Source organism: Simochromis diagramma, unplaced genomic scaffold (genome assembly GCF_900408965.1).
Source record: "Simochromis diagramma unplaced genomic scaffold, fSimDia1.1 OVJJ01000685.1, whole genome shotgun sequence".
Taxonomy (NCBI): domain Eukaryota; kingdom Metazoa; phylum Chordata; class Actinopteri; order Cichliformes; family Cichlidae; genus Simochromis; species Simochromis diagramma.
Genome location: NW_024387477.1, coordinates 12,008,988 through 12,033,782, shown reverse-complemented (window position 1 = coordinate 12,033,782; position 24,795 = coordinate 12,008,988). Strand labels below are relative to the sequence as shown.

Below are 24,795 nucleotides of genomic sequence, written 5' to 3'. Positions count from 1 at the left end.
GGCCACTGTCTAAATATCTGGAAACATGAACCACTTGGATTAATATAACTCCAAAAAGTCTCAACGTGCTTAAATCACTGGAAATTCCAACAGGCTTTTTAAATGTGGAAAACTCAACTCCTTCCCATGGGTTAATTCTCAGCTTCAGGCAGAACTCACATATTGATCTGGCAGTTTTGAGCCTTGAGAGAAACAAGGGTGGAGGAAAACACAGCACTTACACAATGACGGCAGAAATAATTGCATGGAAACAAGCTTTAGTTGTAACTGTTTAGATCTTGGTTGTTGATCTTGATATTACGTGCTTTGTCTCAATAGATGAAAACGCCACAATACTGGTGCAGAATTTAATGTGATTTTAGATGCAGTAATTCACAGTGCATAGCATAAATACAAGCTCTAAAGTAAGATTTCTATCTTAATATCAGAGGTTCAATTGCAAACTGAAAAGTTATGCAACACATTGTTTAAACTTTTTTCCACCCCAAAACCAATGCTAATACAACACAATAACTGCTGTGGCTGACTCACACTCCCCGTGATGTGGCTATAATGGCACACTGTATTTCTTGAGCTTTTAAATACTAGAGCTTTCTAGTGGAACATCTGAGTGCTTTTGAAAGCAGTTTTTCCATTAAACATATCGTATTTTGGCTAAATGGTCAACATAGAGAAAAATCTCCTTCACTTTCTTTGAAAGTGCTTTAACAGGTGAAAACGCCTTAAAGACCGATGAAGTCATTCATTCATAATCTGAATGAAGGTTTTGGAAATAGACATGGAACATCAGGCTCTGATTTTTAGTGACTAACAGCAGTGAGTCATGCCTGGGAATCCTAATTACCTTCATATGAAAGTGTTACGTCAGCATGAGCACTGGAGGCTCGAGTTTACGTTGTGTTAAATAGGTCAGTTTAGTGGATGGCTGCAGACATGGACTAAAAGGTGAATGTTTCACCAGTCATGTGACTGCCTGTGTGTTTCCATAAAATCCTGCATAAACAACTAAGTAGTTTGATATATTCCTCATCTGATTCTTAGGGCTCCCCTGAATACTAAGAGCCATCTCTAAAAGTTTAATCTGCACACAGTCATGAATATGTTAAGCTTATTATGGACAGCTCTCAGGGATATGCCGAGAAGCTAAGATGATTATGTTAAGTTAATAAAAGCGGCGACTCCCCACTTTACCATGTTTCTTATAACCAGACAAAAGAAATGTAAATAAGCTGATTTAACATTTAGTTAGTTTACAAACTAACTAGAGAAAACCTTTACATCTGTGGCAGTGCAGTTTGTCTTCTAGTCAAGGCACAAGACCAGCTTACAGTGTGTTTTTAACCTTAATCTACCATCACTTTGACACTTTAATTATCACCAATTATATCACCCAAATATAATAACACCTCAAATTGGTCCTTTATCTGAGGATGAGAACTCACAAGACCTAATCACAAGGTTAGATTGACGTCAAAAGGAAAAGTTTCCTTTATCCTGTTTCTGTGAACTCTGCTCCTGTTGTTTTTTCAGAGTGGGCACTGTACAAAAACAGACTAAAAAAATATAATGCTGGCTAAAAAAAAAAAAAAAGTACCTCAGGCAAATCAATTCACAGAAACAATTGTTACAGTTCTCTCACATTTGCACCGTGAGACAATGCTTCACCAAAATAAAACCAAACACACAATTATTTCAATATTTTTTGTTGCTGTTTCTTTTGATTTTAATCACTCCATCTGTGTGTCTGCTGGCCTGAGCAGGAGCATGACAGCAGTGCAGCCTAATACCCCAAACTCACCTTATCTGCTTTGCCTGCATTATCTCACTCTAAAATGTCCTGTACATGCAAATATGATCCGTGACAGCTCGGAATAGGTCACGACACAGGCAAAGACTAATGTACACAATTAAAACTCCTTACGGACTGTGTGTTTTGCCTCTTTCACTTCCTGTGCCTTGAAATAATGGGCCGCATATGTTGCTGCCACAGAAAACTGTGAGCATGCATGTATGTGGCCCTGCTGGTGAATGGCAGACAGGCAGGCACAGTGTGGAGAGGCAGAGACAGGCAGCTGTGCGTAAGTAATACAGTCTCTAGAAACTGGGTCACACTCACGCCACTGTCATAATATCAGAGTATTTCACCTACTTTTGTGATCTGACAAGTCATATTGTCCTAGAATAAAAGAAATATACCCATACACACATGTAATTACATCATTTAGAGCATCACAGTAACACTATTGAGCACACTGAGGTTGTATGATAAGGTTATTTAGTTCATACAATGAAGCACGGTAAGAAGCACAGTAGGTTTTAAATGAAATATACTGAAAATTATCATCACCATCAAATTTATAATTAATAATTAACACATAATACAAAACAAGCACAAAGGACGATTCAGAGGCATCAATAAAACACTTAAACTGATTGCAAAAGGATTTTGGGGGTCATAAGGTGAAATGATGAAAGGATATTAATCAGAAACAGTGTGTTAAAAAGTAAGAAAATAAACTTGGAAACACATAAGAAGACAGTAATACTCAACTTTGGTCTTATAAAGATGTAAAGGATAATGAATCTGAAAATATTATTAATTTTTCTATTTTTTAATTGTATTCCTTATTATCTGGCGTAGACTAATGTCCCAATAAGCAAATATTTGAAATCAATTAATTCTGATAACTAATGAAGTGAAAATATCACACACACCCCCGTTGAAAGCTCTTGATAATTCTGTCGTTCACAATACAAAACACAAACACAGGCTCCAATTAAAAACTTTGATATTTGTCTTGGCAGAATTTCAATTTACAAATTAAAAAGTATAAATTAAATTAACCATTAATGCGATACTATAACTTTGCTAACATGATGAAACGTTAAAGAAATGCACGTTGAGTCTGTGTGTGGTATTAAGCTCAGATGTTTGGGCTGTGCAATGGAAACTTTGAATAGAGTCACGTCAGTAAGTCAAGATGTGATTGAAGAGTGGACTGTTTTCTTTTTATAAATCCACAACTCATGAGGTTGTCATCAACTTTAGTTGGATTGTTGGGTTTTTGTTGAGCTTAACAAAGCATTATTTCTTTTAAAAAAAAATTCAAAAACATCAAATAGATATTTTTTCCCCTCCCACTGCATTCACACATGCATCCACACCTCTGTGGTCCATTTACCAGCAACCACTTTAATATTTAACACTTGGAACCATCTCTTGAGCTCTTATCTCGCCAATTTGTCATGAAATACCAAAGAAACAGGCAACCCATTGTTGTAAAAATGTCTGTTGGTCAATGGTTCTCATCAATTGTGCTTTTGAGCCTTTGAAATGGAAAAAAATGTCAGTACTGGCAGCTAAAGTTTTTTTGTTGTTGTTAAGGCTCTAATTAAAGGTTAAAAAACATCTTGATTACTTGATTTTAAACACTAGTGGTATGAAAATTATAAAAAATATGAACATTGTATCACTGTCCATGTTTGTATTTTCATTAAACACCTGGTCAAATCATAAGAAATAGTGAAAAAAATCATCTTTATCTGAAAAGCTTTAATAACTCAATCAAGTACAAATTTTGTTTATATATATTTATATATATATCAGTAAAATAACAGGGGATTTTAAAAAGAGGTCAGATAAAGACTAAATTCAAGTTGTAATGACAACACAGGGTAATTATGTAACAGACTAACTGCTCAAACTGACCAAAATCTTACCAAACAGAGAGCAAAGGGGAACTTTGGTGCAGGCTGATCAGACCAACTTTGAAACAGAGGAGAAACAAAAAACAATAACCTATTGAGCTTATTTTCAATATTTCACCTTAACTGAACAGTAGTACAATAAAGGAAATCAATTCGCTAACTCAACAATCAAGTATAAATAATAATATTTTTTAAATAATTAATTAAGGTCACCCCCCCAAGATGCATCACTTAGCACATTCCAAGTAAACCTTCCTGTATTTAGAAGTGCTGGTTGCAAATGTGGCTGGATCTCACGTGCTACGTGGACCGGCCCGCAAGTAATTTAGCAGAGTGAGATGTTTTAAACGTGGCTAATGTGCTTTCAGCAAATGTGAAATGAACATGAGTACATAAAATCAAAGGTTAGGCGTTGCCATTAATGTGTTGAGTGTGGTAATTGCGGCAGTTATAAGAACACAGATCTTATAGCTGAACCACATCCTGTTCAAAAAGTGCAGGAGTCATGTTATTATTATTATTTCTTGGAGCATACGGGCACATAAATTATCGTGATCCCGGGGGGAGTAGCATTAAAAAAAATCACAGAGTAATATTTGGAAGTGATAGGGAACAGATATCTTTCTTGAGAAGGACCTTTTCAAAACCAGTTATGCAAAGATAGGGGCTTGTTTCAGCACGATACATTGCTATGGTAAATAGAGAATATGTTTGTTAAATACTTGTGTTTGTAAATCAGTTCCCAGGATTAAAGCGCACGAGTCACATCCGCCTTATAAAGACAAAGTAGAGCCAGTTTGTACAGGACACTGCACGTTCCCGACACCACCCTGCGTCTGTCAGGCTCCTGAACACCGGCTGCGCATGGACGTACAAGTCCACGCAATTACCGCGCGCAGTGTCATTCTTGAACACGCAGTCAGGTGTCGCGCTACTATCACGCTACCGGCGACGCCGCCCTCCTCCCATACACACACACACACACATACATATGTTCACGGCACTGGAATCGTTTCATTTATTTATTTAATAATTCAGTCATGTGGATGAAATGCACAGGAGCGGATGACGTAGCGCGCGCGTTCTAACGTGTGTGTATGTGCGTGTGGGCGTGGAGGAAAATGTCAACGTGCAGCGCAAGAAGAGGCTGGAGCTGATGAGAGTCATGTTATTACGAAGCTTCAGCCTTCGCGTTAGCTGCTCTAAAATATCTGATATCCGGGGAGGAAAGTTTCTAAAGGGGTCGGCTGTCGGCAGTTAGCGGAGCCCGGGGTGTTGAGGAGGCGGGAGAGGTGAGTTCATTGAGCCCTCCACAGCGAAGCGAAGCCCAGCCTCCCTTCCTGCATGTGAAACAGATTGGGCAGAGACGTTCACAAGCCTTGGGCCACTTGTGACCGCCGTTGACCTCCTATTTCAGGTGAGTTTGTTCGCTTTGCAAAGCCGGGGAACTTCTAGCGTGTGGTTTGTTGACTGACAGGCGGCTAGCTCCTGTGACACATCCGCTAACGGTGCAGCAGTAACGGATAGAGAGGCACCGTCTGGACCTCATCATTTCTGGCTTTCGATGTGAGTTCAGCCTGCCGACAGTAACTATCAAGCTTCTTGTGGAGATGTGAATATTGTGTTTGTGGTTGAATGCTGAACCGATATGACACAGCTGTCCCACTCTGCCAGCTAGCCAAAGAGGAAGCGTGAACCTCGATGATAACGGGCGATTAACATTCAACTGTTTTTGCTGCCCCCCCCCTTCATATCATCAGAGCTGTTACATTATCTTCCCGGAACAAGAGAGGCCTCTGGTGAAATTTTTAGACCAGATTAGTTTGTGGTCACACCAGCACAAGAGCACCGTGGCCGTGTTTGCTGAAAAAACATCAACACATAACACCGTGCAGCTCTGAGTGCAAGGACAGCCGTCCTGGCCGGAGGAGGATGATGATGATGATGATGATGCTGCAGCAGCAGCAGCCTCTCGCCGTGGGGTGTGGTTGGCTAGCCGGACAAACAGGTTTTCAGCAGTGTAAAAACCCTCCCACCCGGCGGTAGTCTACCCTTTAATCTCCTATTTGACAGCTCATTAGAGGGCCGGCGACATCGCATTAGACCATCATCTCCGGCATATTCCTCTGCCCAGGCAGTCCACTACCATGCATGTTGTGTTTCTCAGGCTCTGTCTGTCATAACAGTTTTGCTGCTGCTGCTGTAGCAGGCGGCCCCAGAGGCTCGTAAATTTGCCCGAGTGGACACCCAGCATGTGTTGCACACTCACTTGTGTTTGATCAAAAGCAGGGATCCACATTGTGATGCCTCCCTTATGAGCTGGTTAACTGAGCCCAAAAAAGTGGAATTAAAGTATCATCATATTGCAAAATACAGATCTGTCTACTGATATTTTGGTCTGCTCTGTTAGATTTAGCAATTACATTTCCTGGGACCCCAGTGTACGTCACTGTTTCCCCCTCTCTTTCCTTCCCTTTCTATAACTTAATTTGTACACTAATACTTCATTCATAATCCTATTGCTTTCTCCATATCTCTGCCTTCCTCAGTGTAATGTGCTGAGTGACAGCCTGCTACCAGAATAATCCCAGTGCTCTGTTATTCTCATGTGTATAACGCTCTCTTTCTTTATCTGCTGCACTTTCCTCATTCTTATTGTGTTGCAATGCCGGTCTGGAGCGGGATGAGGGTATCACTGCTAAAGCGCAACCATGCATGCAAAAGCATACATACTCATAGAGGTACACAGAGAGGCTGAAAGCTTTCAGCAATGATAATTACGACTATGTTAACACATTAATAGACACCAAAGACCAGAGCCTGTGCAATAAACCAGCAGTACAATGTATGTGTATGTGACACAGTGAGAGAGAGACTATTGTTTGTGTGTTTGGGTTGACTAGTCATTGGGGTCAGTAACTTGTAGTCATTCTCCTGGCATAGTAGTTTTTTAGGTCATATGCTCCACTAGTGTTGCTCTTGGCTGGGTTACTCGGCCTCTCGATGGGATCTTTACAGTGTATCTTAAGTGAATCTCTAGACAGCAGAGGGTGTGCGTGTGTGTGTGTGTGTGCAGACTGTGGAGGGGTGTCTGGATCGTGGCCAGCCTTGTTCTGACAGTCTACACTCTGCTGATGACTGCAGTGAGGAGGCTTGTTTCTGTGTGTGTGTCTGTGTATAGGCCTAGGTGTTGTAACCAATATGCAGTGTAAATAAGATACAGTATATTAGCCTGTCCACACCCTCAGTGTTGATTTTTTTTTTTTAAACTTGGAAAGAGGAACAAGGAGTCAGTGTTTGAGCTCCTATTTGCTTATGTACTTATTGGGCCTTTATGTTGCTGTAAAGTGTACTTAATGTTTAACCCTCGGTAGGCATGTGTGATCTGTCTGGCTTTGAGTAGATTCATCTGTTAGTGTGTAATAAGCTTGTGTCCATTCAGAATGTCTGCTCAAGTAAAAAGTTAACTATTAAAGTGCATTACTGTTACACATTCATGCATACAGCACTTCACTATAAGTGCTTTTTATCTGTCAGGTGCACACTGACACTAGAAAGGATGAATTGGGAGCAAATTGGGGTTTCGTATCTTGGCAAAGGACACTTTGACACCTGGGATTGAGATTGAACCACTGATATTATGATTGGCTCCCGAGCTGTAATTGCAACAAATTCAGTGATTAATGCAAAAGCAACAGATGTGAAGTCATTAGTATGTTAAAACAATTGTATATGTCTGCAACCTTAGTTTTTCATATGGCAGTTGAGAACAGCTTTATTGCACTAAGTACTTTCCGCTCCTCTCTTATTTCCCCTGGGGTCACCACAGCGGATGGAGCCACATGTGTGATTTGGCACAGATTTTACACCAGACATAACCTGACTGAGTTTATGTCTCGCCCAGATCTCAGACCAAAGCAGTCTTACATGTGTAAGGCAAATATGCACCAAGGAATCCAAACACTTCTTTTAAACCTGTGGTTCTCAAACTTTTTCTGGCATACCTGACCTCAGAAGTTGAAAAGAGTTAAGGCCATGGATGGTATAAAACACGGGCGTAGCTTTCGGCTGAAAAAGAAAAAAGACGCTATTGCGGAAGTGCTTCAAACCTGCATTCTACCTGAAGGCCACCAGATGGCGTTAGCTGGGGTTGCAAAAAGAACTTCTTGTTGTATACAAGTCTATGGGAAAACTAAAGAATCAGTTACTCATTTGGGGTCATGTTTAATTAAAAATTATGTCTGTTTGTAAATCTTGCTCATACTGTTTGAAAAAAAGAGTATTATCCATGGTTCATTGGCTGACGACTTGCTGACCAGTCAACGAGTGAGCAGTTTTCAGTCAGAACTGCTCCCTCTCATCCATTTTTAAAAAAAGCCAATATGGCAACAATGAAAACTCTGCCACTCTCAATTCAACAGTTAATTCCATATTTTTTTCCCGTAATCATCCTCACCTTACCTGGAGTGGCTCCACATCCCACCAGGGGGGCCCACCCCACAGTTTGAGAACCACTGCTTTAAATGGATGGGTTAAGTCAAATGTAACTCTAACAAAGTCACTGGGAGCTATAAAGCAGGTAATTAGAGAGAAGAAGATAATTAGTGACACAACAACACACATAAAAATTAATAAGGGTAATCCCTTCACCCAAAAGATGATGCTGCAAAGTTTTGGCATGTCACACAGGTTTAATTTTATTTACTTTTTATTTTATTATCTTAAAATCTAAAACATATTTCCTCATTTGGAATTTTTTTCTTTTTGCAGTTATAGTATAGTGATTTAGCTCAAGATGATGATCTCAGAGCTACATTCACTGCACTTAAAAAGGCCTTGAAGGTAGTTTTTTGTTGATTTATTGTTCAGTTTATATAACGTGTTGCAAAATATGACTTATGATTGAAGTCATGAGTCATAGTGACATTTTTATTCAGAATGAATGTGGGTTTATGTTAGCTAAATATAGATGTTGAAGACAAATCTGTTAATTTTGTCTGGTGAATTGTCTTGTTGAAGGGTTTTGCTTCCTTTTCCATCACAGTGTAAGCTACACAAACAGTTTACACTTAGAGTGGACGAGGTAATTTAAGGTCTACGATCTTTGCTGGTTTTTGTTTGCTCCTGCGAACATTAAAGGTGGTTCTTAGCTTCTCGGTGCCCCTATAAAATTTTCCAGTTTCACATATAACATTCCTGGCTTTCAATGATCTATAAAACTTTGAGATTTAGCGCCTGGCTGCCAGGTTGGGAACATGATGTGGCTCCAGAAGGCTTTGTGGGAACTGTGGGTGGCAGATGTCTTGTAGTTGCTGCACAAATTTATTTGAAATCTTGGCTTAGTATTTGTAAGATACATACTCAACTTATTAGGTACACTTTATCGTTTATTATTACATCAACCATGTTCATTAGACCTTTGGAAATTCTGAGCAGAGATGCCTGTTTTTTTTCCTGCATTTCCTGAGTTGTGTGAGTCACAAAAACAATATAAAATACCATATCTGTGGTCACAAACTTTCAGTTATTCCATGTGTGGGTAATTCTTTACTATTTAAAAATACTCTCAGTGCCACTATAACATATCCCCATATTTTGTTTTCAATGCTCCCCAGTCTATACTCACAGACACTTTTTTTTAAGGAACACCTGTTCAATGCAAACATCAAATAGCATGATTGTTGGTGTCAGACAGGCTGGTCTGAGTATTTCAGAAACTGCTAATCTACTGGGATTTTCCCAGACAGCGTTTACAAAGAATGGCTCAGAAAATATCCAGTGAGCAGCAGTCCTCTGGGCGAAAATGGCTTGTTATTGTCAAACGTCAGAGGAGAATAGTCAGACTGCTTTAAAGCTGATAGCTGATAGAAGTCAAATAACTCCTTGTTACAAGCAAGGTGTGATGAAGAGCATCTCTGAATGCAGAACACATTGAATTTTGAAGCATATGTACTACAGAAGAAGAACACCAAACCATGTAGTCTTTACATAATTTCCTCTGGGATTGGCTGGTGCTCCTTAAGATCAAGAGGTTAGAGTTTTTGGCTCACTAAAGGTGGACATTAGAAGATTAGAAAAACATTGCCTGTTCTCATGAATCTTGATTTCCGCTGCAACATTCAGGTTACCATAAACAACATGAAAGCATGGCTCTATCGTCCCTTGTATGAAAGATTCAACGATGGTTGTATAATGGTGTGAGGGATATTTTCTTGGCACACTTTGGGCCCCTTACTACCAGCTGAGTACTGTTTTAATCCAACAGGCTATCTGAATATTGTTGCTGACCATGTCAATCCCTTTATGACCACAGTGCACCCATCTTCTGATGGCTTCCAGCATAACAACATGACGGCACACTAAAAACACGCCATGTCACATAGCTCTAATCAAACATTATCGTGTTTCTTGAACAGTTAGTTCACTGTATTCATATGGCCTCCGCAGTCACCAGATTTCAATCTAATACGGCACCTTTGGGATGTCCTGGAACATGAGATTCACATCATGGATGTTTAGCTACCAAATCTACAGCAACTGTGTGATCTATCATGCCAATATGGACCAAATTCTCTGAGGAATGCTTCTGGCAGCTTGTTGAATCTATACCACAAAAAATGAATGCATTTCTGAAGCCAGAAGGGGTACAGTGCAGTACTAGCAAAATGTACCTAATAAAGCGGCAGATAAGTAGATCTGTGTTTTCTGCTGCTATGACGTTATGCAATCTCATCTCATCATTGATCGAGGCAAAGAAATCTCTGATCTCACTTTATGTCGTGTGCTTCTTCCTCTGTAGTATTTTTGACAAGCAACAAACCATAATAACCCTTGGCTTCCTGTTTGCACTAACTCAGTGTACACGAACAGTCAAGTGTGATATGTGCTTATGGGTCTATCTGTGCTTCCTTAGAATAAGAAGAAAAAAACAGGGAAACCATATGTCATGCCTCTCAGCCATTTCAGCTGTGGCACACCTGGTTTTTGATAACAACACTGACATGCATAAACATGCTGAAAACAGTAGAAAGTGTGCTGAAGCCATTTATTGTTGTTGCACATAAACTGCACATAAATTATATGTGCATGTTTCCACCTCACTTGCCTGTGTGTCAGTTGTCTGTTGCGCTACTGCAAATAAATACCCGTTTGTTACTATTGTGAATGGGGTAGAGGCCTTTTGGTGGCTGTGTGAATATGTGTCAGCTGTATCTGTCCCTAATTGTTCAGTTTAAGACTCTGTCTGTGAATGACCTCCCTCTATTGCTTTCTCTGTCTGTGTGAATAAGTGTGAGATCAGTAACATCGCCATGCCTTTATGTAAGTCTGGATAGATGAAGAGGGGGTGGGGAGTTTAAGGGGACAGAGGGGAGTTGGGTAAGAGCTAGTTTTCTTTTGTAGAAGTATGCAATTTCCTTCCTGTTTTACTGCTTTACCTCTACTGTAGGTTATATCTTCCACCTTTTCTCTGTTATTCCGTTTCCCTTCTCTCCCTGCCCCCACTGGTTCCCAGCATTCAACTGTGCACACTGTGTAAAAATTCATGTGGAAGAAAGCTTCCTCGCCCTCCAGCATCGACGCATTTCTGTCTCTCAGTCAACCTCGTCTCAAAGATGCAACCAGATAACAATACCATGTATGCACTTACGTATTCTTTTTTTTTCTTTTTCTTTTTTAAATCTGAAGCTTCTATACAAATAATGAACTGTATGCTTTTCACATCCACCGTGAGGCTCCTTCTTCCCATCATCCTTTGCTATGAGAGGCGTTTTTGAGAGCAAGTGTTGCCTTGGTAACTATTTCTGCCATCTGTGTATGTTGTATGAATGCGTGGCAATGTGTATGTAGAGAAAGATGGAGGCACCTGCGGTCTTAATGCTCCAGCTTCCTCATTGTTGCATTATTTATTTAATAGTTAGCAGAATGACTGGAAGGTTACTGGGTTACAATCCACTCTGAGAAGAGATTAGAGGAGTCCGCTTTCAGCTCAGAGGATGTGTGCCACTGTAACACATCTGTAACAAAATATGCAAATAAAATAGCTGCTATCATAACCTGGCCTTGGTTAGTGAGTAGGAGTATAAGAGATATTCAGTCGTTAATTAAAATTCGTTGGTGTTTATTTCTGTATGCCTCGCTTTTTTGCTGTTTAGCCAAAGGTGATATTTGATTTGAAAAGCTAATTTGATTATTTAATAATCACATTTTCAATCAAGATGTGACATTGTGGCTCCTGTAATCAGAAAACAATGTTAGTGACTGCCCTATTCTAATATATCCTGTATGTTTAGGGAGTAAAAGGAGACTTTGAGGCAAATGTTGCTCTTATATTGTGCTGTGAATATAGCGGAGGAATCAAATGACAGTAATGCAAGCAGCTTCTGCCTATATTTGGCAAGACAACATGAAGATATCTGCTTAAAACAATAATCTATTCAATAATGGGAAGACAAGAAGAAAGCAATAGAAAGGCAGACATGGACGAGGTGAAATTAGTGAATTGTAACTCCATTAGAGCACTGTGTGAGTGTTTGGCTAATTGTCATCTTAGTGATAAAAAAGTAGTGATATGTCATTAGGTTAGAACAGGTAGGAAAGATTTATGGGATCTGCAGCCTGAAGACTCGTGAAAGCAAAGAAGAGATTTCTTAATCTACAGAAAGGAAGAAGGCTACTGTGAGATGCTAAAACTTTGATAGCCAGACACTTTTTCATGCACTGTGGAGCTGCTAAGTACAGCCCAGGGACTGCAGCCCAGGATGGTGATAAATGGCCCATGTGTATATGTTGGAGAGAAAAGGGTGGCAGAGGAGAGTGCAAATGTTAGTCCCCAAAATAGTTTGTGTTCCCCAGGCTATATTGCGTCATTATTTGGTTGCTTGGCCCCAGAGTATTGTAGTTCTGTGTAACCCAGATTTTAACCCTGACTCAACCTTTTTTTTTTTATTTCCACTTTTTTTTTCCCTCTCTGCTTGTCTGTCTGTCTCTCTCTCAGGTAGAAACTCTCTGCAAGCTTTAGCAACAATGTAGACGTCCCGATGATGATGATGATGATGCAGGGCCTTGTAGGGAGGAGGAGCAGCGACTGATTTTCTCCTCAATTTTATCACACCCTGCACTCTATGTCCGTCCCGACTGGGAGGCTAGAGTGCTATGTCATCAACCACACCCCCATCGGCTCAACCGTCTAAGAAGGGACGGAAGCCGGAGAAATCGGAGGTGATGGCTGATTCGGTGCCGGCCACCAATGAGGAACTGAGGAGCAAGATCATGGACCTTCAGATAGAGCTACAGCAGGAGCGCGGGAAGGTGAGGGTGAGGAAGAAGAGGAGGTGGAAGAAGCTGAGAACATGCGTTTAAAGTTAATAAATGTGGTTGAGAAGTCGTCTCCTATTTTATCAACTCAGCAGAAACAGGATAGAAATGGTTGCCAGTTTTATTTATAAATTATTTGCAACCAATGTTTAAAAGCATGTAAGCACACTTATAAAGAAGCAATATCTCTAATAGGACAGTAGGGTTACCTAGCGTGCAGTTTGGCTATTCTGTTGCTGTGAAGCAACAGAATACATATACTTCTTTTTTTTTCTTTTTCTTAAAAAAAGGTCTCCGGGCAGTTTATTACTCCAGTCTGCTCACTGACACACAAACCTCCTCTCTGTGCTCATCTCTCCATCCCTCATGGCTAGTTTGTTTTAGTCTGCCAGGACTTAGAGTAAAAATATGGAAATATGCACAATAGAGTCAGGACAAACTTTATGTAAATACTGATGGCTGCTTGTCAGGGGTACTCTAATCTATATTCTGCATTATGTCCTTCTATCAGGTATGCAAACTCCGCGAGCGGCTCCAAGAGCAGCGGCAGGCTCGCGAACTTGAGCAACACAAGCATGCCGTAGCACTCACTGACCTGCGTGCCAAACTCCATGAAGAAAAGCTACGTGAAATCGCTGCCATACGGGAGACTCTGGCACGGCAGCATGAAGCCGAGCTGGCCAGAACAATCAAGATCCGGGATACTGAGGTTCAGAGGCTGCAGGGTCTTGTGAATGCACTGAGAGATGGAGCTGCTGACAAGCTCAAAAATGCCCTTCTTGCAGAGGCTAGGGAGGAAGCCAGGAGAGCCTTTGATGGGGAGAGAATAAAGCTCCAGCAGGAGGTAGGTTTTAGTAGGTACAGGGGTGACAAGTATAACTTTTTCACATGTCAGATTGTGGAAAGTAGAACGTGTATAGGGTATATGTTGATCTAACAAAGTTGTAAAATCAGTATTGCAGACTTGATTTTCGAGTGCACTTTGTGTTTAAATACCCTTTTTGTGTATGTATGTGGGTGTGCGTGTGTGTGTCTGTGTTTTGTGGGACTATGCACACTTTTGTAATTTGGTCCTGAAAAACAGGAAGCAGGGTGGAAAAGCCTGTTGCCAACCTATTGTTTCACTGTAGCCTACCTAGATGCCTAGATCTGTCATTAAACTTATTAATAGGATAAGAGCAAGTATTTACAAATGCACAGCTGATGTTCTTTTTGTTGTTTTTGTTTTTGTGTATATAAATATTAAAATGTGTGCATCGGGCCATTTCAGATTCAGGAGCAGAAAATGGCTCGGAAGCAAGCCGAAGAGGCTCTTGCAAACGCTCTTCAGGCTGATAAAGCCAAAGCAGCTGATCTCCGCACAGCCTACCAACAGCACCAGGACGAGGTGCACCGCATTAAACGCGACTGTGAGAAAGACATCCGCCGGCTGGTGAGAACACATAAAGCTGGAAGTCACAATACTGTGTACCCTCATTTTTAGATGACTGATAATCATTACAAAAAGTATTTTCTAAAAGACATTTATCAGAATCCACTTAACTTGAGTTTCAATTGGCAATATCATAATCACAAAGCCCAATATTAATCAAATAACTCCATTATTCCTGATTAAATAAGCAATAAATAATCACCCTTAAGTATTAAATACTAAAAAACCAGAGCAGATTGGCCTCACCAGGCCAAATCTCACAAAGTTTTTAAATCCTGTTTGTTTAAAGACACACAGGCACAAAAATCTACCTTTACTTAAGCTTAAACTTTTTTTCAGGTAAATAGAGGTTTATGTTGTGCTCTGTTGCTAAGAAGCTGATTAAGAAAGTGTTATTGGGGCATTAAAAGTGTAATAGTCCTCCCTGTTATCACTGATTTTATAGTTGGAGATTAAACGTGCCTCTTTATGTGCATCACAAGGAGCTAACTATTAGTGAAGTGCAAAAACAGGGAGGTGTACTGTGTGCAATAAGCAGACACATCTTACACTGCATCATAAACTAAGCATGTTATGCCTGTGATAGATTAGCTTCACGAACCCAGCAGCTGTTAACGCTGTAGTCCCTGTCTGTCCAGATCATATTTGAATGACACACACACTCACACACCCACACACAGATTACACAGATTGGTTTCCTTCTACTGAAGTTCACTTCCAGCTCGGGGCTTATCTCACTGATGTAGCATGAAGGTTAGGAGCTAATTGCCACAATGTCTGTCTTGACCATGTGGTGCTATCTGCAAGTATAAATGTCTGTGTACCTGCTGCAGTTACTGATTTACCCTATTACATACAGGAGGGCTACAGTAACAGGCATTGTTGTTAGTAAAGGAATGCTTGAGTGAGGAAACTCAAAGAGTAAAGCACGGCTTATTGATGGAGAGCAGGCGGTGCAGGAAATACCGGCGTTAAAGAACAAAATACGGAGGGAAGTAGAGGTGGTAACAGCTGTCAGGAGGGGTTGCATGAATGCAGAGCAAGAACAGAGGCTTATAAATTAATCAAACCTAAAGCAGAGTGTTATAAAAGCTAAAACATTGTTAGTCTTCACCAAACGCCATCTTACACTGAAGCTGTGCACAATGTACATACATAAATTATAAAGAAAAACATTGTACATATGAACTAATATTCACATATTGGAGGTGAAACGAGGGAAATGATTAGATTTAGATTTAATCGAATCGGAGTTTTCTGCTGCTTCTCAGAAATCTCTGCACTTTTGTAGACAATAAGAACAATATTTTCAGTGCTTTATTTTGAAAAATAAGACCAGACAGAATAAGACAAGAGATGGACTCCAGCTGCTTAGATAAAGATGATAAATGAGAGTTGAGAGGTGGTTTACATGTGAGTTTGTGATGTGTGGTGAGTGAGAGGGTTCCCCTTTTGATTCATTCTGGCATAACCGCAGTGGAGGGACAATAAAGTGTAAACAGAAAAAAAACATTAATAAACTAGTAAAATAAAAATAAATAACATGAGTAATAGAAAAAGAAAAGACTGGAAAAGGTCTTAAAAATAAAATATTAAGGACTTCAGTTAGACGTAAAACCTATTTACTAACTCCTTATAATGACTATAATCTAGTTCTGTTTCACTCCTTTAGATGGATGAGTTGAAGGCAAAGGACCGGGTGGTGTGCGCTCTGGAGAGGGAGCTGGGGTTACAGGCTGGCTATGCCCAGAAGCTTCAGCTCCAAAAGGAAGCCCTGGATGAGCAGCTGGGTCAGGTACGAGAGGCCGAGAGACACAACCATGGCAGCCCGAAGAGAGAAGTGGTGCCTGGACTAGGAGAAAACCCAGACTTGCTCAACAACCAGGTATACAAGTGTCAGTATTTTATGCTTAAGATATTTTTATATGTTCCGAAAGTTTCCCATATTTACAGATATTTTATATTATATTTTATATTACAAATTTTAATACAAAGTAAGCACAATGTGAGGTATTTCTGGTGAGGAGCTTTTAAAGAAAAATAAGTGATAAAAAAAAAAATCACAGTGGAATAGTGATTTTGTAGTGCAATTGATAATATTGATATTAATAACAGATGCCATAGAGTTAAAAAGTGAAATTGGCACATCTGTGAATCCGTGAGCCGTACATGGAGAATTTAACATACGTTGTTGTTTATGCAGCTTTTTCCTGATTCCAGCCAACGCCACAAAATCAATTTTGAAGGAATACTTAAGTTGTCTTTACAGACAAACATTATATATAAATAGCGCTGTATAAATGTGTGACTGGGTGCATGAGAGATGCAGTAGATAGTGCTTTGAGTGCTCATCTGACTAGAAAGGCATTATTTAAGTACCAGTCAATTTACCAGTTCATAAATCACATGGTTACTGTACTTCACATACACATTCACTCTGTGAACAGCCAAATCATCTTTCTTGCCATCACCTCCTTTTTACTGTCCGTCTCCATTACCTGCATGCCTGCCTGCATGTACTCCCTTTTTCAGTTGTTGTCTTCCTCCTCCTCTTCTCCTCTCCCCACGGCTTCACAGGAGGTGGAGGAGCGTGACATGAGGAGGTTCCAGTTGAAGATTGCAGAGCTCCACTCAGTCATCAGGAAACTGGAGGACAGAAATGCACTACTGGCCGATGAGAGGAATGAACTAGTGAGAAAAACACGCGTGCAGTCATTATAAACATACAATTATACATGCAGACATTTTTTAAATTATAATTCGCATAAGTTTAGACACCATGAAGAGTATGGATGTCGAATAAACCTGAATCCGAATATTTCCTAACTTCCTCACTGTTGATGTTGACTGTCCTAGTTAAGCTGGAAATTCTGTGGCGACACTTAAGATTACAATGTCCCCCCTCCCTGTTTCCTTCCTCTGTTCAGTTGAAACGGGTGCGAGAGGCAGAGAGCCAAATGAAGCCCATGTTTGAGAAGAATAAGCGGCTGTCCAAGAAAAATGATGACCTCCTGCAAACACTGCAGCGCATGGAGGAGAAACTCAAGAACCTGAGCCGTGAGAATGCTGAGATGGTAAGTGCAACCAACATGTCTTCCTAAACATCTGCTGGTGACTCTTAACTCCCTCTTTTTTTTAATACCTGAAGATAAAATCAAAAAGTAGTAATAGGATGTAGTAGATATTACAGTTTTATCTAGTCTATTCAAGACGTTTTATGGTTTTTAGGGCTCCCTGAAGGAAAGAGGACCTCTGCTGGTCATTTGATGAATAGCATGAAAAATAATTAGTCCGTCTGTTTCCCTCCTGCAGAAGGAGAAAGCTTCCTCTTCTCGGCCACCATCACAGCAGCAGTCTGTTCAGGCCCAGATGAAGCGACCAAGCTCCCTGACCGACCTGACCCACGCCCATGAGGAACAGGAAGTAGAGTTCCTCAAGCTGCAAGTTGCTGAGCAACGCGGCATCATTGATGAGCTCACGCAGGTCAGGACAGGGTTACATGCCTGTTAACACATAAGGTCATACAACAGTATATACTCAGATAACATTACTCTGTCAGCTCGTCTGTTAGATGTTTTTAGATAGCTCTCACTATAATATCTCTTAATGTATTGGCAATACATTATGGCACAAGATTATTATTGTAGGCATAATATTAGGCCCCGACAAATGCAGGAGTATTAAGAGAAGTAACAATATTGATATTCAGTGATTTAAAATCGTATATTCCATTATATCAGCTGAAAATCTTTTTTTCTTTTTCTTTCAGACACACGAAACATGAACAGATTTACATAATATTTCTTATGTGTAGTTATTTATTTACTCATTTAAGCTCTGCTTGTTCTGTTTGGATCAGCTGGTTGCTATGTTAAACCTGTTCCAAGCATTTTTATTTCCCACAGTCAACTTGCCCTCTGGTGTCCAAACTGCAACATCAGCACTCCACATTGCTCTTCTGTCCCGTCTTTACTTTTTAAATTAATCGGCCTGTATTGAGTGCCGAGGCCAACAAATCAGCAAACAGTTCTGGCTCTGCAAATGATAATATGATTTTTCATGTGTGTACTTCAATGGAAGCGTATAGAGGTTTCTGTCTTGATATTTTATCTGTAATATGTCAGTGGATTTTTTTAAGTGTGCCAATAACAATATACAAATACATAAAAAAATCATCTGCATTGCCATGGCTAGAAGGGGGACGTTTATTGTGACAGTACTAACCCTGAAGTTGTGCTTCTCTCTGCGTTTTTGACCCCTCTGGATCAGGGGAGCATACATGTCTTATACATGTCTTATACATGTCAGAAGGATCAATGGTTATATGTTTTTTTTTTTTAAAAAAAACAAACAAAAAACCTTGAGAAGAATGGCCTAGTCTTTAGTTTTTGCCTATGTTTCCCCTCTTATCTTCTTTACATTCACTGACACTGTCAGTCTGACAGCTTGAGTTATTAGAAGCTGCTAAATTCTTGAATTTACAGTTTAATGCTGTGACTTTATTTAATTTGAAATATAGAAAAGAAATGTAACTAAATTAGACTCTGCTGAACAAAACATTTTATGCTGATGGCAGGTAACGTTTTGATTGATCAATGTGAATCCCGTGCCGCCACAGATGCCTCCGATTGCTCTCTTAAAGGTCAGAATTTAAAAATGTTCATCTGTTGTGTCTTTAGGAACGTGATCGATTGGTGATGAGCAAAAAGAACAGGAAGAAACCTTTCAAGCTGCCGAAAGTGAGTTTTCATCAGTGTTTTTACACATCTGTTAATCCAGTGGTGTGTAACTAAGCAACTTCCCTATCTGTGGTTGACTGACCCTTGAGCATTGTTTTCACTTGTGTGTTTGTGTTTAATTGGGCTCAGGGGACAATTATGACACCATTCTTCACTGCTGGGACCATCACAGTGAGCACACACGCAGCTAGTTGAGAATTATTTGTTTTGGGGTTTTTTTATTATAGATTTTTTTTTTATGTGAGTATATTTTTGTTCTTTATAAGATAGTGTTACTAGAGACTGGACATGCATCACAGAAACTGCAAGCTGTATGCAGCATTTCATGCTTTTATCTGTGCCAAAGGGATTAAAGGGATGACAATATCTAATTGGCTGAGGTGACAGAGTTTGAAAGAAATAATTGCTAAGTACTTGTGTGTGCATGTTTGGGCTAATACATCAGGGGACATTTTAGAGTCTGCGATGTTGCTAGGAGGAGGAGTTTGTAGATGCATGACATTTATTTTCTTCCTCCTCCTCCTGGAACCAGTTTGTTAGCTTGGCAGGTTCAGCACTGAATTGGGGCACAGCAGCTTGGCTTTTGGACTTGCACCTGGAAATTTGGCTTTCCTTTTTAGGACAAACCCAGACACTGACCATTTTTTTTCGTAGGAGTTTGATTGTAACCAGAGGCTTTGTTGTCGGCTTTTTAGATTTTGTTTAGGAGTGACAAAAAAAGCTGTTGTACTTTATGGGCTGCACTTCAGTTTTTAGATCTGCTGGTGTTTTTGAAGATATGATAGATGTATATTTAAGATATTATTTGTAGTTTACTTTTTGGCCTGGCAGCAACATGACAGAGTACATCCTCTTTATCCTCTATTTCTCTTCTTTCATTTGCCTGTGTGCCCTGGTCTGCCTTTATTTCTCTGGTTGCCAGGAAATGACTTATAAACATGATGGTAAGCACTTTGGAGTCTGGAAAAGTTAAAAGCAAAAAAAAAAGTAAACAGTCAGTGCAGTCATTCAGTCTAAGTTTTTTAAAATGAGATTACTGACTGAATGACAGTGTCTAGATTTAACAAGTTTGAACTTTTAGTCATTTTTCCTCTTACTTTGCAAAAGTAATTGGATTTCTTTTGGGTTTGATGACATTAATATTTGGTTTAAAAGTTTTCTAAGCTGAAATCAGATGCAGTATAGTTCTGGATAATAATTGTTTTTGTTTCCAACTGCTGATACGCAGAATAACATATGTGTAGATCTGAGGTTGATTTAACCCTTTCCCCCCCTCCACTGCTCTCTGCAGAGGCATGTTGTGGAGACATATTTTGGATTTGATGAGGAGTCGATAGACTCTGAAACCTCCTCACTGACCTCTTATAACACTGACCTCACTGACCGCACGCCTGCAACTCCAGAGGAGGACTTGGAAGAGGTAGGAAAGTCCTTTTGTATCCACTGAAAGAAATATCTTAACATCTTAAACAGCTGCAAGATGTGGAAAATAAATCCTGAGTTAATAAATCAGAAGAAAGTAAGATGGAACGTTAACAGTAATTTGCAGATTAATATATGTGATTATGAAAAAGTAAAGGGTGAAGCTTTATGTGTTAATTTGACACATTCGCTCTTTGATATCACAGAGCATTTCCCGTGAGGAGTCAGAGCTTCGTTTTCGTCAGCTCACTAGAGAGTACCAGGCTCTTCAGCGGGCCTACGCTCTCCTGCAGGAGCAGACTGGGGGGTCTCTGGATGCAGAGAGGGAGGCCAGGGTTCGTATCTGCTGCCACCTTCCAAATGTGCTACGTACAAGTCTAACTTCCAATTCAAGAAAATATTTAGAGCATAGATCCTCATTATGGTTTTCTCAGTCTGCTCTATTCATTCCTTTTGTACTTGGATTTAAGTCTCTGATGGCTCATTTTCCCGCCCACAGACCCGTGAGCAGCTGCAGGTGGAGCTCAGCAGCTGCCAGGCAAAGATCGTGGATCTGGAGAAGGCCTTGGCTGAGCGGGGGCAGGTAATAAAGACAGTGGATGGGGACAGAAGCTCACTGGTCCTGCTCTCACTGGGCCTCCTGCATGTCTGTCTGGCTGCTGTGCTCCTTGGCTGGCGCTTTGCTGACCAGGTCTGCCGCAGATTCCTGTGATGTCACTTCCTGCATGTGTGATGTCAGTGCTGTGCCTGCATTCTCTCCTTCACCCTCTGCCCTTACCGATGATGGTGTTTTATTTTAAATACTTGTGTCTGAGTTACTCATCACAGATTAAACACTTCAACCACCTTGATTCATTTCAGCTTTGTATAGATTAACACATAAGATTTTCATGTGGTAGTATATAACCTTCTGTTAAAACATGAAAATACTCACTTAATACAACTTGATTTTGGTTATTTGATGTGTACGAAAGGCATCTTGGTCTGAGAAGTAAGCCAAACCACTGGATGTGTAGTGGGAAAGCCTCTGGCTTTTTTTTGCTTAAAGAAAGTAGTGAGAGGATCACTGAATTTATCATGCCGAGTTCATATCAGGACACTTTGTTTACTTTTTTGTGAAGCATTTCATTGAGTTACTGCATGTTGCCTGTGGCTTGATCCAGCTGGTATTCTGACTCGCTTTGCTGCTGTTTTTCATCTCAGATTGCCATTTGGTCCTCATGTTGCTGTGAACTCTTGTTGCCTGTGATTGCAGCTCTTTTGCTTTGGTTATCTGATTTGGCTTCATTTGTCTGCATCAATAAACTTGTGCTCCTGCCACCCTGTGCTATCTTTTTTGTGTCTGTGTTGCATTTGCTTCTGTCTTTTAAGCTGAAAGTTTGAGGGATGGGAGTTTTGTTCATCACACTATGTCATTGCAGATCCTTTAAATCCTCTTCTGTTCCTGCCAGTGTCATTTCTCGCTCATGTTGTGTTTGGTTGTTATGGCAGGATTCAAAGTGGGTAGAGGAGAAGCAGTACTTGCTCAGGACCAACCAGGAACTGCGTGAGAAGGTACATTAGATTAGCCTTCTATATCAAGGTATTCAGTACGAGTTGTAATAGCTGGTTTTCATGATCAGATGTGTTCTTTATTAACCACCTCTGAAAACGTTATATTTTGTATAAACATAAGCAGAATAAAAACTTTTACTGAGAAAATAGTGACAGAGTTAGTTAATGTAGCTGTTTAAAAGATAATTATCTATGTAACTCTCAGTTGATTAAAAAATTGATAACATTTATAAGATAACTAAAAGTAAATACACAATTTAAAATGTATGCACGAGAGTAACAGCTGTAAAGATGTGCTGTAAAGTTTGTAGTTATAGACACAGAGAGCAAAGTCAATGCAGTTCCTTAAGTCTGCATTCTGTCTAATGGCCAGGAGGGGGCAGATCCTTTGGCTCAAAAAATAAGTCAGGCTTTATAGAAGTCGATTGGAAATAACCCTCAGCTCCCTTGATCAGTGATCTAAGTTAACAATTTCCAGATGATGTTATGGACTTAATCACTAGGTAATTATTTTAATATAAAATTATGTTCTTTTGCAAAACTTTGGCCCACATTAAAATAAAAAAAGAAGCCTCAAACATATTATTTGTAAGAGTGGGCCTATTTGATTGATGCCAGTACAAGTGTGCAGTGCCTCTCAGTTTCACAGTCAGATTCACTCACAATTTTTATATATGGTTTCAAAATTGCAAGAAACTGACAAAGCATTGCAGCTAGAGTGGCTTTGTCCATCTTCTTTATACAGTCTATTACATATTGTGCACGGTGAACAGACTTTTGGCATCCTGGACACTGTCCTCAATATTTACACACAAGACTTTGAAACATTTCATAGTGTTTAGTATGTGTAACGAATCTGTTGTGTTTGCAGATGAGTGCGCTGCAGCAGGCGGAGTCCCGGCTGCAGGCTGAGGTTCAGGATGCTCGGGACCAAAATGAGCTGCTGGAATTCAGAGTCCTTGAACTGGAAGTAAGAGACTGTGCCAACATCATACTGTCACCAGGAGGTGACAACAACAATCTCAGCTCCAGACGCAAGACCTATATACAGTGACTCATCAGACAGACAGACATAGCCTTAAACACACTGCTCAGTTCTTCACTGTATGCATCTGTGTTTCCTTGTTTTGCATGGCAGCTGTGTACCTTACCCTTTACTGAAATTGAATATTTTTGTCAATGAAGAAATGTTTTGTCAAGAATATAATTTTTAAGTAAATAAAAATATATTTAAGTTCACCATCCACTCCCATTTTTCTTCATTTTGTCTCATTTTTGCATGCATATCCCAATTTTCTGTTGTTGTATTTTTCACAATTTGAAAGTTGATGTATATGAACAAAATGAGGACGGATCCCATGGAATTATGCTTTTGTTTCCTTTTTTATTAAAAAATAAGAATTTGCATACCATACTATTAAGATGATATTTTTTATTTCTAAAGTCCCATCACCCTGATGGAGTCCAGTCTCCATCAGTTTAAATAGCAGTTGTATCTCAATGTTGGGAAATGACACGTCACTGGCTTAATTTAGAGTTTCAGCATGTTATTCTGTTGGCTTGGTTTCTTTGACCCCTTTTCCATCGGTTTTCACCGCCCTCCTTTGGCAGATCATGATCATGTTGTCATTGTCATGTAAGTAAATCCCTCATTCCCTGCCATTTTGCATAGTGTCATTGACTTACACCACCATTTATTTTTCCTTTTGTTGATCAGAACTGCCCGTGGTACAATGAATAATTGCATAGCTGACATTATGTGTGAATATTAACACATTGTTTGCATACATAGGAAAGGGAGCGCAGATCACCTGCCCTCAATCTCCACATGTCTGCGTTCCCTGAGAACAGTAGCAGTGCCCTGCAAGTCTACTGCCACCAGGAGGGAGTCAAGGTGAATGCACTAGTAAAAAACAAACAAACTAGAACCTTTCTTCTAAATGCTTTCTTGAGTACCTGCACAGTTAATATAACAGCCTTGATGATTTGGTTTGGGGGTTTTTGCAGGATGTAATCATTCCTGAACTGATGAAGAAGTTGGATATTCTGGGAGATAATGGGGTGAGTTCGAACCCACTGTAAAAAAAATCACTTTAGTCTTAAAATTTCTAATGAGTCTTTGTCAATGTTGTATTTTCTAAAGAATCTCAGAAATGAAGAGCAGGTGGCTGTGATCCAAGCAGGGACTGTGATCTCACTCTGTGAAAAGGTGAGTGGAAAGTTTCTCTTTTCTGACACACAGTGGACAAACATTGCTATAACACCCTGTTACCACAGCAAAGCCATTTCATTCAAGCCTGCATATTTGATATAGCAAGGATTTAATGCTGGATGCCCTCACTGATGCAACCCTCCCCATTTATCCAGGCATGGGGCTGTCACTAAGAGTACATTGGTTTGTGCCACACCCCTTGGCTGGGTTAAACATCCCGAGCAATGGACAGTGCACAAGGTGAAGGAGAGAGTGCAGATAGGGTGTTGTGGGTGGAGTTGAGTGTCAGGGGTGATTTGTGAGAGAAGAATAGCAGCAAGAGTAAAACAGATTGTTGTGAGCTCTGCTATGATGTATGATTGGAAGACACCGTAAGAGTGGCAAACTTGAGATGGTTTGGACATGTGCAGATT

At 40.0% G+C, this 24,795-nt stretch overlaps 1 protein-coding gene across 7 annotated transcripts in view; it reads left to right on the top strand.

The window, feature by feature from the left end:
• Positions 1-4,625: 4,625 nt before the first annotated feature.
• The window catches only part of jakmip1 (janus kinase and microtubule interacting protein 1), a 23,954-nt gene continuing 3,784 nt past the window's right edge, over positions 4,626-24,795 (top strand). The window contains exons 1-17 of one of the 7 annotated variants that reach the window (XM_040015782.1): positions 4,626-5,125; positions 12,708-13,017; positions 13,535-13,867; positions 14,294-14,455; positions 16,128-16,340; positions 17,033-17,146; positions 17,383-17,529; positions 17,768-17,938; positions 19,135-19,194; positions 20,486-20,614; positions 20,823-20,951; positions 21,116-21,199; positions 22,108-22,170; positions 23,042-23,140; positions 23,963-24,064; positions 24,178-24,231; positions 24,314-24,379. In XM_040015782.1, the coding sequence (XP_039871716.1) occupies positions 12,862-13,017; positions 13,535-13,867; positions 14,294-14,455; positions 16,128-16,340; positions 17,033-17,146; positions 17,383-17,529; positions 17,768-17,938; positions 19,135-19,194; positions 20,486-20,614; positions 20,823-20,951; positions 21,116-21,199; positions 22,108-22,170; positions 23,042-23,140; positions 23,963-24,064; positions 24,178-24,231; positions 24,314-24,379 (2,082 nt within the window). In that variant the 5' untranslated portion in view covers positions 4,626-5,125; positions 12,708-12,861. Of the gene's footprint in view, positions 11,501-12,703; positions 13,018-13,534; positions 13,868-14,293; positions 14,456-16,127; positions 16,341-17,032; positions 17,147-17,382; positions 17,530-17,767; positions 17,939-19,134; positions 19,195-20,485; positions 20,615-20,822; positions 20,952-21,115; positions 21,200-22,107; positions 22,171-23,041; positions 23,141-23,962; positions 24,065-24,177; positions 24,232-24,313; positions 24,380-24,795 lie in introns of all 7 variants that reach the window. The other 6 variants (XM_040015779.1, XM_040015781.1, XM_040015780.1 and 3 more) reach the window with 6 other exon arrangements.